Here is a 15,905-nt window from a genome sequence, read left to right on the forward strand (position 1 = left end):
GGTGGCCTAGTGGTTAGAGCGTCCGCCTCGGATGCGGGAGGTCGTGGGTTCAATCCCAGTCGAGTCAAACCAAAGACTTATAAAAATGGTACTAACAGCTGCCTCGCTTGGTGTCAGGATAATGTGACTGGGTGGGACATCATGCTACATATCTGCGGCATGATGCCCCAGTGCTATACATCACTGTAAACTGCCACAATGCAGACATCGTAGCGATTTTACCTTTTTTTTTTTGTTAAAGCTATGTTAAAAATCCAAATCACACACACATGTAGGTATGTATGTATGTATGTGTGTGTGTATGTGTGTGTGTGTGTGTATGTATGTATGTGAATGTATGTGTGTGTGTATGTATGTATGTATGTATGTGTATGTATGTATCGTTATGAGTCTAGGCTCTTACAAAAAGTAACAGAAAATAGTGAAGACAGTTTTGTAAAATTTAACAAATAATTTATGTCCCTAGAATATAAAGTGAAAAATGAGAAAAAAGAACTTACAGTTTTATAAATCAAATCCAAAAATAATCCAAGAATAACAAATATAAGTCCTAGTAATAAAAAGTCCTGAATGAAACTGGGTTCGAATCCCGATGAAATCCAAAATGGAGGACTATGACGTCTGTTGCAGTCTGCGAAGTACTGTTGTGTCAACAGTTCCTTGTTAAATCACAGAAAATAGTAATCCAGTTTTAAATTCCGTATATATTTTGATAATCGTCCTTGTCGAAGAATTAATTTAGAGTACTAGTATTTCCAGAGAAAACAATCACTTGAAATTCAATAATTTGAAGAAAATAAAATAATTAGCCCAAACTGGATGCAACATAAATAACTTGATGTCTTAAGTGTTAAGGCATGACTGACAATTCTTTCTCAATGCATCAGTAATAAGTCTAACTGAGACGCAAAACAGATTCTCGGATAAGGGTCAACCTTCTAGAAATGTAAGTTTGTTACATGCTAATTATCACATCCAGGCATGGCCTTTAATTAATTTAATAATTCTTACTCTGGGAAAGAATTTTAAAACAGTTGTTTACTAAAGGTCACTGGTTCTGAATCAAAGTCAGAAACTTGACACAGTGTTTCTATTATTAGGTGTTTACCAATGAAAATTTAAAAATTCTTTTTAAAAGCCTTTAACTTATCAAAAGCCTCCTAAAATTTTTCAGTCCAATGAAACTTGGTTTTCTTGCTCAATACATTTTTCTGGGGTTAAGCAATTATGGAAAATTGGAACAACAATTTCCATTAGTATCCAACCATACCTAAAACCATACCTAAAAATTGCATCAATTGCTTTTACTAACAGGCACAGGGAATTCAGAAATAGCCTTGACCTTAGCATCTATAGGTTTAAGTTGTACATGTCCCACAATATGTCCTAGAAATGTTACACAAGCACGGCAAAACTCACATTTTGATAAATTCATTGTCAAACTAGCATCATTGAGTCTGTCAAAGAATTTACAAATTGTTGATAAGTGTTCTTTCAAGGTATTGTTGTAGATGATGACCTCAGTGATATAAGCATCACAATTATCTAGACCAGAGGTAATCATATTCATTAGACGTTGAAAATGGGAGAACCTTTCATCACAAACGGCATCACTTTATACTGATAAAGTCCATCTGGAGTCACGAATGCCGAACTTTCCTTTGCTCTTTCTGTCGGTGGAATTTGCCAAAATCCTTTCAGAAGGTCAAATTGGATTTCCTACCTTATCAATACAGTCATCGATTCTTGGTAATGGAAATTAATCTGTTTTAGTCACATTTTTCACCTTTCTATAAACAGTGCGCATATGGAAAGTTTTATCTGGTTTCGGAACAAGTATACATGGTGAACTTCAGTCACTTTTACTGGGCTCTATGAAATCATTCTCCAGGAAATATTGAATTTCTTTTTTCAAGTATTCCTGTTTGAGAGGGTTCATCCTGTATGGCTGTTGTTTCAGAGGTTTGTAATTTACAATTTCAACGTCATGAAAATTTTGTTCTTGGAGTAACATCTGGAAATAAGTGCTCATATTTAAGTAATAACCGTTCAAGTTCATTCTTTTCTCGCTGTTGTGAAAGATTCTGGTCCAGATTAGCCACAATGTCTGAATTGTTACTCTAAAATCCAATTGCATTCCTTCGCTTAAATCCTCACTGAGTGGGACAGGTACATCTAAAGTAATTGCATGATTGACCTGGCTATTTCTCTCACTATACTGGTACTCCTATAATTTATTTAAATTCAAGGAGTACTATTATTATAATTTAACTCATTCATTTTATTCTTAACTTTGTGATGACTCTAATACCTAATCTGAAGAAAATTTTGAAGAATGAGCATAGATAGAACTCTATTATCAGGCTCGAAAGTTCTCTCCATTGTAGTTCTGTCAAACCATAATTTCACTTTTGATTTGAATTGTTGAATGCCAAATTCAAGCATAATCAGCTGGAATATTCCAGACATAAAATTTTACCCTTGATCCGATAGGACAGATTTGAGAAGGCCACATTGAGTAAAATCTTGATCAAAGCTTTTACTGTGGATTTAGTTTTAATATTCCTCGAAGGAATTGCCTCTGGGAATCTTGTTGATGTACACATAATGGTCAACAAGTATTGGTTACCTGTCTTGGTCTTAGGTAAGGGACCAACACTGTCTACCATTATTCTGCTAAATGGTTCGTCAATTGTAGGAATAGGCTGCAGATGAGCCTTAGGTATCTTCTGATTGGGTTTTCCTACCATTTGGTAAGTTTGACAAGACCTGCAGTATCTACAAACATCACTTTTAATTTCTGGCAATAGAAGTGATTCATGATCTTGTGATAAGTCTTATTAATCCCGAAATGACCAGCCAAAGGAGTTTCATGGGCCAGACTAAGTATTTACTGTCTGTATGATTTTGGAACTACAATTTGATAGCTCACTGACCACTCGTTACCAGCAGGTACCTCGGGTGGTCTCCATTTTCTCATAAGAATCCCATTTTTAATGAAATATCAGACAAGTACTTCAGTGGCCTCTGTTTCACTAATGGCCCTTTGAAACAAACAGATCTTGGGATCTTTTTCCTGGTCGAGGACAAGTGATTGTTGTTTGTCATCTGATTGGAATACAGAGAATGAGTACTTAATAGAGGATCACTGTGATCAATACCTTTTGATTGATCCAAACAAGGAGTGAAAGTGACCGCATGAAAATCCTGACCAATAGATGTGTCAGTTAAAGGAATATTCTCCTGATCAACATCATTCTCAAGAGCTTTCTTTGCCATAGCTCTAGTAACTGTATAAGCTAGGTATAAATCAGGGAAATCTTTTTCAATATGATTGACTTTCTGATTGTCTCCAGCTAGGTTGTTGCCTAGTAATAAATGAATACCCACAACGGGTAAAGCAAATACTGTTCAGACTGTCACGGGTCCTGATACTAAGTCTTATGACAAATTTACACAATGGAGAGGAACATTAACAAAGCCGCACTCTACTCCCTGAATAAGAACACTCTCATTAGAAGAAGACTTCTCAGAAAAAGGCAAAGTACCTGACAATAAAAGGCCCTGAGAAGCTCCTGTGTTCCTTAAAATTTTAATAGGGATAGGATTGGCCAAATCAACCAAGAGTGATATAGAACTCTTCAACGTGAATGGTTCATAATTCTCCATAATCAAATCAGACTGGGGTTTATTAGGCCCAACAAAATGTATTGCTTTCAATGCATGACCGTGACCTTGACCGCTTAGAAAAAAGAGCACTTGGAATATATGTCTTGATTCTGATGCTTATTGTTCAATTTGTATCAATCAGAAATAACGTGTCATTTCTTCTTACAATAGGTACACATGGGAAGAGATAAGGATTTTTAATCAAGCTTATCAGAAGCTTGACATCTCAAAGTTGTGCCAGATTGGAATTTAGAAGGCTTGTACTAGGCTGAAATACTTTTCTACCAGAAGAATGCAGAGTCAAGAACTTGCCTACAAAAGAAATTGTATGAGCTAAGAAATACTTGTCAGCAGTACGAGCAGCATTTTCCAAGGTTTCGACCTTATGCTCATCAAGACAAGTCTGAATATCACTATGGACACAGGTCCTGAACTCTTCAAGCAATACAAGTTGTCTGAGATTTTCGTAATTTTGATCAACTTTCTTGGCTAAGTACCATTGGTCAAATAACTGCACTTTTTCACTTGCGAATTCGATATGAGTTTGTCCAGCTTCCTTTTTATAGTTCCTGATTTTTTTTTGGTAAGCCTCAGGGACCAACTCATAACCATCTAAGATGCATTCCTTAACCAGATCATAGTTGGCACTTTGCTGTAGTGACAGTGAATTGTAAATATCACTAGTTTTACACATTGTAATAATAGAGTCAAATGCTCCATTGTCATTTAAAATTTTCAACAATTTTTTTTCAAACTGAGGAAAATATTTGTCTACTTTTTCTCTAAAAAGGGGCACTAACCTAATAATCTTAGTAACATAAAAACCTGAATTTGTGTGAAGTGGGAACGTGTATTTCACTTGCCAGCTTTATTTTTTTATTCTAAATTGATATTTTCTCTCTTCCTTCTCTCTTTTCATTTACATCGGTCTCTCTCCTCTTTCTCCGATTGTAACTGCATTTGTTCTTTCTGTAACTGCATTTGCCTCTCTCCTCCTTCTCACCTTGTAACTGCATTTGTTCTTTCTGTAACTGCATTTGTATCCATTTCTCCTTTCTCCAATAATATTTGTTCTTTCCCTTTCTCCAACTGCAACTACATTTTTCTTCTTTATCTTTCTGAAGTTCCAACTTACTTAACTCTAATTCCATCTTGTATTTTAATTTTAATTCCTTTACTTTAACGTCAGAGTCTGATACAGACTTACTGATTGAAACCAAAACACTTGTATCAAAAACATTCTTTTTCACCAAATAGTGGAGAAAATATTTTTTATTTCCTGCTTTGTTAAAGAAGCTTTTGCCTCAGAAAGATCATATTTTCTGGCAAGTTGAATCAATTAATCTTTTTTTTTAAACAGTCCAACTGCTCCTGGGTAAATCTGATAGAAAGATCTCCACTTTTGATGACATTGTAAAAAAGCCTGTTGATTTCATTAAAGATTTCTAAAATATGAAATAATACTTGGGATTAATTTTTTCTCTCAAAAACATGGGGAATTTAAATTTCAAAAAACAATGTTATCTGAAATATTTTAGTCAAAATTAATATATCCTGGACAAGTCCCCAATTTTCTGTTATGACTCTTGCTCTTAAAAAAAGTTCGAATCCCGATTAAATCCAAAATGGAGGACGATGACGTCTGATGTAGTCTGTGAAGTACTGTTGTGTCAACAGTTATTTGTTTAATCACAGAAAATAGTAATTCAGTTTTAAATTCTGTATACATTTCAATAATTGTCATTAACCAAGAATGAATTTAGAGTACTAGTATTTCCAGGGAAAACAGTCACTTGAAATTCAATAATTTGAGGAATATCAAATAATTAGCCCAAACTGGATACAACATAAACAACCTGAGGTCTCAAGTGATGGACAATTCTTTCACAATACATCCATAATAAGTCTAACTAAGATGCAAAACAGATTCCCCGGTTGGGGGTCAACCTTCTAGAAATGGAAGTTTGTTACATGATGATAATCACATCGTCTAGGTATTGCCTTGACTTAATAATTGTTACTCTGAGAAAGAATTAACAAAAAGTAAAAAAAGTTGTTTACTAAAAGTCACTGGTTCGGAATCAAGGTAAGAAACTAGATACAGTGTTTCTATTATTTGGTTTTTACCAATGAAAATTAAAAAAGTCAGATCAAACAGAACTGAACTTAATTGTATAAAAAAATCAAGTCCAATAAACAATATTACAATAGCATGTAATGGAATAAAATTCAAAAAATTAAAACATCAGATAAACAATTAAATTAAATCAAATATACATAACAGTATGTATGTATGTATGTATGTATGTATGTATGCATGCACACTGAATATGTAATTAAGGTACTGAATAACCACAGTAAGTGTGGGTTCAACCTGTGGTTCGGGGAATTCTGACTCCACACACTGTTACTGTACCATATTTATATTGTTAAACTTTAGTGACATATCACCCCACTCCAAATCAATCTGAATTCAAGACTTAATTTCTTCAGTGCATACTTTATGAGTGCCCAATTTTGAAGCAGTGTTTTTCATGGTTACTAAAGCCAGGTTCTTCTGACAGTGGAAGAGTTGACTTGGGTAGCAACATGCAGCTTAGATACCATTTTCATACTAAAACCAAATGCTTAGCAATAATATTCTACTAGATTAAATTTACACAAAGTTTTTGAGAGTTTTGTCCAGCTGTGTGGCAGTTTACAGTGATGTCTGGCACTGAGGCATCATGCCACAGACACGTAGCATCATGTCATACCCTGCCACATTATCCTGACACTAGGCCGACCAATCCTAACACTAACCTCTTAATGCTGAGTGCCAAGTGAGGCAGCTGCTGGTACCATTTTATAGGTTTTTTGGTATAACTCAACTGGGTTTTGAACCTGCGACCACCATATCTGTGGTGGATGCTTTAAAAACCTAGGCCACTGGAGTGGTCCATAAATCCTTGTTGTCACTCCTGTTGATAGATTCTAGGCCTACCAGCCCTTGCTGTTGAATCCAAATGAAGATCGAGACCCCTTACAACATGGCTTTAAATTGGAATGGAATTGGCTTTAAATTGGAATGGAATGAACATATCAACTAGTTAAACAAGTCCTTAAATTAAAAAATGTTATGGCTAAGTCCCACAAAGAAAGTATCTGCTCCATGACATCCAGTCTTATCTTTTATCTGCTCCAATTGTGTGTTTTTAGACTACAAAGCCTCTATATTTAGTAACTGTTGAAAATCACAATTACATGGAGTAAACAGACTACAAAAGAAAACTGTAAAAATTATTTTCAGTGCTTCATGTGATAATACTTCTAATGTTCTCTTTTTCCCATCTGAAGTGGATTGAAATTCAAGTCAGTCATCGAAATGAAACACTTGTATATAAACGTCTTATTAAAGCTGCTGCTGAATACCTTGAAAATGTTTTTGTCCTGTGTGAAAATTATAATTATAATCTTGTGCGCGAGATTATTGAGGGAGAGGTGTAATCTGGTTCATTTTTGCAACTCCCTTCCAAATGAAGTCTTCATTACTCTGGTTCCTTTTTGCAACTCCATGCCAAATGTAGTCTTCAGTGCTCTGGTGCCATTTGGAACTCCAAAATAAGTAAAAAATTTACAATCAGTGAAAGATTTCCAACATACATACCTTCTTTACCAATAAGATACACATCATTTCCAGATTATTATGTGTACAAAGTACACCTCAGTGTTTGGTGGCCTGTTTCAAGGTTGGTATAATCGTGGATCCCATTTCATTATACAGCAGTATTATGTATAAAATACCTCAATATATGGTTATCTCACATACCAATCACGCCATTTTTAAGGCTCCCATGAACAGTGTTAGACTGTGGGAGTGCTGCATTTCCACACAATAACTTAAATAACTTAGCATCCATCTTTTTAACATTATGCATATCACAACAGAGAGAGAGAGAGAGAGAGAGATCTGAATTGGTTGATTGATTCTAATCACATGTGTGAAGGTATATCCAAAAAGCCAAGTTAACCTTTTGGTCATAGTTCAAAATACCATCATGAATTGTTACAAAGTTACAGGTTTCATCCACTCAATCTTATCTATGTCACATTTACATAATGGAAAGTTATTACTTTATGCAAAGCCAAATAATGTTCAGTACATTAGTTAGAAAACCTGAATCCATATAAATACATATATTGTAAGAGCAATTTATTAACATCACTTAATAGTACAAGTTTGATGTATGAGCATTAATGCCTGTGTTTTGCTGACTGACCTCCAGATAGTGACACTTATCAGTTGTTGTAAGTCAAATTTCACAAAGGGAGCCAATTTATGAGGTGTGCTTAATTTAACTGTGACCTCCAACTGAGGTTATCCTCAAAGATCAGCAACATTTTATAGACAAAATGATCAAAATTGATTAATCAGACATTAATCACAAGACATTTTGTTACACATAAGTGCTCAGCATGGAATGATGCATGTTACCCATGCTTGCATTTAATTTCATTGCAAGTAAGTGTAACTGTCCATGCTAAGTGTGTGTGAAATGGGAGTTTAATGTAGATCAGCACAATGTGGCTATCTGGTGCTAATTAAAAGTAAAGTTCTACAAATGTTAATATAAAGAAGTGAAGAAAAACTTGGTGAAGATGACACATCAAGGCAAATGTAAACATGAGGTGCTAAAAGATATAATATAGGAAAAGATGTTAAAATTCTGTTTAATGCATATAAACAATGGGTGACCATAATGAAAAGTGAATTCCTGCATTGCTTAGTTCTAATAAATGAAATAAATATGCATCTACCATTTTTTCTTCATCACTTGCAAACAAAACACGGACATATCTGGTTAAAATGATGTCATTTCTTCATTTCCCACAATTACTGGCAAAAATTAATTCCAGGTTCAAGGAAAATGAACAGAAAAAGTGAAAAGAACAGTGAAATATGTATTTTATTCACATATTATGTGGGTCCCTTTGTTTTCTTTTCTTTTTCTTCTTCTTTTTCTTCTTTTCCTTTTGATCTACTTCATCAGTATTGTCTATGCTTAGTGTTTCCATTGCAACAGCAGAATCTTCCCCAGTATCCATGGCAACATTAGTTTCTGTGGCAGTGCCATCAGATACACTGAATTTCACAGGAGCCCGTGACTTGAAGTGATTCAGCACTAACGAAAAAGAATAAATAAAGAAAAACTATAAAAGAAAACAAAAAACTATGTGTAGCAAAGTTAATGCCACTACAAGAATTATGATCATAGCTAAGGCATAAAAAGTGTAGGATGCTGGAAAAAAGAATCTTAATAGGCAGATAGTGTCTAGGCTGGTACACAATCCCCCTTGTATAAGTAACCCTGCCATGGTTTGTCTATTTCTTTGGCTTTCAGACGCATAAATATTTACAGATTTTGAAAACAAATTTAGGAGACATTTAAATTCTTCTCATAAAAGCCCACTGATGATTAGAATGACATGTTTCTAAAATTTCATATAATATCATCATTTTTGTCATTTGTCTCACACAAGGAGTAGAGGTTATTTATTCAGGATTCACTCATTTTGAACAAAGATGTATCAAGAAACCGTAGAAACATTTTATTCCAAATACTGTAGAAGGGTTTGAAACTCTTTTCTTGAATAAATCTTACAGTATAAGTACAAAGAACTCATGAGTCAGGTTGTCAAAATATATTTCTGTGAACAAAACATGGAAATGTTTCCCAATAGGGTTTAGTGTCTTTTCTGCACATGCTGTTTATGTGCATGTGGGTACTTTAGATAGTTGTGCAAAGATAGGCTGTTACTGCTATGAGTAAACTAGTACATCTAATTAGTAAATGCTAACATATTTATCTAGTACATGCTAAATTATTTTAGTACTTAGTTCTGTGAAAAACAATGCCCATTATCAGAGAAGATGGTGTGACATCCCACATTACACATCTTAGCAAAAATCAAGAATACAAGATAAAATGGTAATGCTATGGAAAATAATACCCATTTAGCAATACTAATTGTGAAGCCAGTGAAACGTTTATTTTTAAACTATAAGGAAAGAAAAATGACAGAGTCTGTACGAAATGCTAGTAGAGCCCAAGAATAGCAGCTGGAGTTTTAATTTTGCCAACCATTATTAGTCTGAAGCTAATAATTCCATATATTAAGTTACGGTTGTTAATACTATGTTAATACCATAATATATCTTAATTCAGTTCTACCCACTTATATCGACATCACTTATGTCGACAAGCCGCCTATTTCAACAAAAAAGCAAAGTCCCGGTCCCTTGGTCTACTATTACTACCAAAACTGTCATGCTTATGTCAACGTCGAGACAAATAAATGTACATGGAGACATACGTCCTGGGACCCAGCTTGAACAAATCCTTTGTTTTCTAATTATTTATGTCAACAAGCAGCCAGTTCCGACATGTACTTTACTCAACAATTAGATGATCTTGCTGCCAGGCTTTAATGTCGCAGTCGGATAAAAAACACAGGCTTTTGTTTGGTCCTTGATAAATGAAATTAAATTTTATTGTAAGTTTATGCACTGATTATGCAATAGATAATAATCTCAATTATATGTATATGTATTTGTCGTTACAATCTTTTACTGCTACATGTCTTTGTATTTTGAGAGAATTCATAACTTGTTATCTCTGGGATGTATTTTAAATGTATACCACTTGAGCTGACATTGTTACAATATTGTATTGTAAGAATCAGTTTCGTTAATACCTCATTAGCATGTGTCAATGTATACAATATTATGCCTTCATTAATCATATCAGCCGCATATCTCTTGTTTGCTTTTATGTACTTTTCACGATGACTTCTGTAACTAAATACATGTACTGTTTAAACCAACTTGTTGACAGGTTTTCATTTCCTTGTGAACAGCCCTATCCCCTTGGTAGCCTCAATAAGATGGGACCAGACTGACCAAAATCTAGGACAATTTAAGTACATGTACCTGAAGCATGTAAATAACAACTATGCAACCATGTGCTAATGCCGACATTGAATATTGTAGTGAATGTTTTTCATATCAGGATGTGACCGATGCAATATTTTATTGTGGATTTTATTACACAAAGGTAACCAAAATGTAATCTGTCAATATACAAGTGTATTTCAAACTGGTTTTGTCTTCATGTACTCAAAATTTCCATTGTTTGTTTTCTCAAAGTGTCAATGCTACTCACTGACGATAGGTCACCCCTTACTGATGAATTTAACTTGCATCTTTTTTCAGACCCCCCCACCAAACACTTATCTCGACATCCGCCTATGTCGACAATATTTCCTTGGGCCCAAGGATGTCGACATAAACGGGTAGGACTGTTCTATGTTAATACCATAAAATATCAAAATACTAAGTTAATACCATAATATATTTGAATGTTATGTTAATACCATAATATATCAAAATACTATGTTAATACCATTAATATATCTTAATAGTATGTTAATACCATAATATATCAAAATACTTTGTTAATACCATATCTTAATACCATGCTAATACCAGAATATATCATAATACCACGTAATACCATAATATATCAAAATACCATGTACACCACTCCCTCAATAACTCGCGCACATCGGGGTCCAGAAACATCGACTGCACTGTAAGTGAGGTGCGAGTTATCGAGGGACCTATAAAATAAGTCCAAAACCAATAAAGTGATCGATGACATAAAGGGAAAATAAGGGGGGGGGGGGGTAGGCAGATTATAGTGTTGAATACTCACTTTATAAATGTGCTGAGATTAACTGTGAATAAATATCTTTTCATAATGGTGTACTTTCTTTATTATTACCTCATAGAGCAACATTAATTTCAGGATAAATTACAGTATATTGAGGCGATCATCGAAAACATTATTCCACGTGGTTTCCATTCGTTTAACATGTGTACCACTTCACACATTGTGTACTACGTCACTAATTTTTATGTTGAATTGGATACATTCTAGTTTTACTGTTTGATCCAAATTAGACATTTTTTATATACAAAAGATGACTCTTTTCGAGAAATCGTTTTCGATCAAACGATAGATAGATAGATTTGATTGTGATAGAAGTAAAAGGGAAAACAAAAAACAAGGGTTAATCAGTACTAACATGAATTTAATGAGTCTACAAATTTAAAACAACATAAATTAGAACAAGTTAATACTTGCCATTTGTGCCATGCTTGACGAATATGAATTCACTTTTTGAAAAAATCACTTAATTTTTTTTGTGTTACTCCTTGGTCTTTCTGCCGCCGAGCAAAATCCCTCAGATTTCTCGACTGCATGAGTTTTACATAATCAACATTTTGGGTCTCCAGCCACCTTACGACAATATCAAAAGATTTGATTGCTTCCTGTGCAGAGGGGGGAGGTGGTGCAACATCTGCGTCTGCATCACTTTCAACACCTGTGGTACTCCAGTTAGAATCGTCTTCTGCTGCAAATTTGTTCATTATTGAATTAATTATTGTTTCATCTGACATGTATTCGGCTGTGGGGCAATCATTGTCAGCACAAATCCACTCCTCCATATCATCAAGAGAAACGCCCATCTCAGGACCATGAGTCTCTATGAATTTCTCCCAAACAGTCTCGGCATTAATGACATCAGTTTCACTGAAACCTTCAAAGCCACTATCATCGTCACTGTCTCTGTTACTGTTTTGCTTTACGTCGAAGGCAGCCCCAAGACCCTTAATCCAGCACCCCTCTATGGTCTTAGGAGTGACTGCTTTCCAAGCCTGACCACCCATGAATATAGACTCTTTTAAATTCACACTTTTGAGAAAGGTTGTAACACTTTCTCCACTGTCCAGCATTGACTGTATTAACAGCCGACGGTAATTCTGTTTAAAAGTGCTAATAATTCCTTGATCCAGTGGCTGGATTATAGATGTTGTATTTTTTGGGAGGTATTCCACCCGGATCTTTCCATCACTTGTTACGAGTGAATCAGCAGGGGGGTGGGCTGGGCAATTATCCAATAAAAGTATAGCTTTCTCCTCTATGCCCCTGGATCGCTGGTGGTTTCTGACGGCTGGGACAAACATCTTGAAAAACCACTCCGTAAATATGATTGCAGTCATCCATGCATTTCCACTGTTTCTGTATACAAATGGAAGACTGTCCATGTTCATATGATGGAAACAACGAGGGGACTTGTATTTGCCAATACATAATGGTTTCATCTTGTGTGTACCAGTTTTGTTCACACAAAACAAAAGTGTTAATCTCTCTTTGTTGAGCTTGAAGCCCTCCTTTTTGTGCGGGTCATCTTTGGAAGCAAGAGTTTTGTCTGGCATCATTCTGTAGCAAAGACCAGCCTCATCACAGTTGTAAATTTGATCTTCTGTGTATTGTTCAATGATGATTATCTCTCTGAGCTGGTTTGGATAATTACATGCGGCTTCCTGATTCGCTGAGCGTATCTCTCCCGACAACGAATTCTGTTTAATTCCATGTCGGTGCTGAAATCTCCAAAGCCATCCTTGGCTTGCCCTAAAATGAGATTCATTGTCCATAATTTTTGCCATTTTCTCTGCTTGGGCCTTTAGAATTGTTCCAGAGATGGGAACACCTTGTTCACGTTGCTGTGTGAACCACGTGTACACAGCATCATCTAATTCAGTATCTTGTGCAGTCCGTGCTCGTTTTCTTTTGATCCCATCATCTGTATCAACGACATGTATGTAATCCCGAAGTTTCTGCTCATCTTTAAGCCAACCTCGAAGTGTCAACTCAGCAATTTTTAGTTCATTGCAAACTTTGGCTCTCGCTTCACCATTATGAACCCTATCTATAATGCACATCTTTTCAGTCACTGAGTACGCCTTTTGCTTGATTCCTTTACTCTCCATGGTCACATTTACAAATGATTAAGACACAATACTGATTGATAATATATACTTTAATGACGTTAAGTACATAAAAATGTGAAACCATTTTCGGTTGGTCAAATAAAATGAATTTTGATAACGGTAGTGACCACAAAACCTTATGCTCCGATTTGCATGCCTTTGAATTTTTTCTTTGTGCCTACCTTGATTGATTGGGGCCCCGAGTGGCCGAGTGGTCTAAAGCGCTCTTCGTTACGGATCACTGCCATCTCACCTCTGTCTGCGGCGGTTCGAGTCTAAGATTCAGCCAACGTGGGCATGTGAGAAAGCTTGCCAGTAGCTTCTCGTGGGTCGGTGGTTCTTTCCGGGGTTTTCCGGGTTCTTCCTCCCCCATTAATACTGGCCGCAATGTATAGCCTATCATGCTGAAATATGGCATTAAACCCCACAACAACAACAACAACAACAACCTTGATTGATTTGATACAAAAGACATATACAAAGTGATAAAACAACACAAGTCTCTTGTAATCGATTTTTTAATGCAACAAACACTTCCCCAAGTTGTTGATCAAAACAAAGCCGGCGTGTAATTAGGTTCTCACAGAAGTATGTACTCACGGGTTTCGATGTGACGGTCGATTGACTCTTTTCATGTTTTCAATGAACAGAACTTGTTGCGATTATAATGTTTACACTGAAATGGAATTAAAGGATTAGAACGTGACTTTCACACAGGAAGACGTTTAATTGGTGTTTATTTCATTCTCTGTTGCCACCTGTTAGCATTTATCAAAAGTTCTCATTGATTGCTATTTCACCGGACTGTTTATTTACAGTATACTCACAACTATTTATCATAAAAGCTTACATAATATATTATATCTTTAAACAGAAGTCTCGCTAGGATTTTAAAACTAAGTCTTTTTGCCTCTGAATTCAATCCTAAATATCAGTACATTTTCTCACCCGGCCGCCAGTCAAAGTCTTTGAACTAGCCGCCTAGCTATTGCATCATGTTCTTTTTTTATGTACTCTTATAAAATGGCAACATGTATGTACATCAAGGAGTCTTTCAGTCACTGAATTATGTCATTGTAAATATCAGCACAGCTAATTGATCAACACATTTTCCCACAAAGCAGGTGGCTGAAGCAGGACTGGCAAATCTTTGAATTTTCCCGCGCACCTATTACATGCGTACGGAGGACTCCCGCCTCAGTGATTTTCTGCGTCCCAGATCCAAAATTGGCCTCCAAATACGCGTAATTAAGCGTTTTCGAGATCTCTGAAATTAATTCTTATTTAGAACTTGAAAATTTCAAAATATGGATTCAATTTTTACGGGCATTAATCACCATCTTGGATGATAAAACGAGCAATGTATCAAGGTTTAATTTACCAATTCTTATCACGTTCAGCGTATTTTAAAGATATTTTAAATACATTTTCTCTGGAAAAAATCGGGAGCCAAGACAGACACTGCATTATAAGCGGGATCGCAAGTTATCCGGGCGCAAGTTATCGAGGGAGTAGTGTAATACTATATCAAAATACTATGTTCATACCATAATATACCTTAATATTATGTTAATACCATAATATATCAAAATAATATGTTAATACCATAATATACTCTAATTTTACATTTAAACATATCTTAATACTATCTTAATACCATACTAATTCAAAATACCATGTTAATACCATAATATATAAAAATAATATGTTAACTCCATAAGATATTAATCCAGTGTCTTGAGAATAAAATAAAATAAACAAAACAACCAATCCTCAAAATAAAGGCTACCATGCAAGGAAGACATTTAATGTGCTGTGTGAATTTGTTTTCATAATGCATACAATTTTTATTTTCAAAGCAAAATTGTTCGTTTTAATTTATATAATGGATAGGAAAGTTATTCTGGTTTCATATTATTTGAAAAATTTCAATGTATCTATCTCATCAGTTTCAATCACGATTCTCAATTCTATCTGCCCTATTTGGTTCAACCTTAAACCTTATTTCTCTTGTCAAAAGCATGGTTAAGATTAGCATTATTTGCAAATAGTGTTAACAATAATCTCCCTTCACACAATTTTGCAAAAACAGGATCTGATATTTTCATCAATTGATTATTTAACTGTAACTCGTTGAGTGCCATCAACATGTCATCAGTCTGTTGTAACTGTGGTGTCGTATTGCCAATGCCACAGTACTGAAACTACTCTTCTAAAAGTAATTAATGACATTCTCTCTGCATTGGATAGCAAAAAGATTACAGTCCTCAACTCCCTTTATTTGTCTGCAGCATTTGACACAAAAGACCAGGACATCATACTTCACCGTCTCCAGCATGTATTTGGCATTCATGACACA

General features: G+C 35.1%; 1 protein-coding gene across 2 annotated transcripts in view; it reads right to left on the bottom strand.

The window, feature by feature from the left end:
* Positions 1–8,360: 8,360 nt before the first annotated feature.
* LOC149786719 (periodic tryptophan protein 1 homolog) overlaps positions 8,361–15,905 on the bottom strand; it is a 75,225-nt gene continuing 67,680 nt past the window's right edge. The window contains exon 15 of one of the 2 annotated variants that reach the window (XM_089977220.1): positions 8,361–8,831. In XM_089977220.1, the coding sequence (XP_089833346.1) occupies positions 8,620–8,831 (212 nt within the window). In that variant the 3' untranslated portion in view covers positions 8,361–8,619. The remainder of the gene's footprint in view (positions 8,832–15,905) is intronic. The other variant, XM_089977221.1, reaches the window with a different exon arrangement.

This window comes from Sinohyriopsis cumingii, chromosome 12, assembly GCF_028554795.1.
Source record: "Sinohyriopsis cumingii isolate HCF-2022 chromosome 12, ASM2855479v2, whole genome shotgun sequence".
Taxonomy (NCBI): Eukaryota; Metazoa; Mollusca; class Bivalvia; order Unionida; family Unionidae; genus Sinohyriopsis; species Sinohyriopsis cumingii.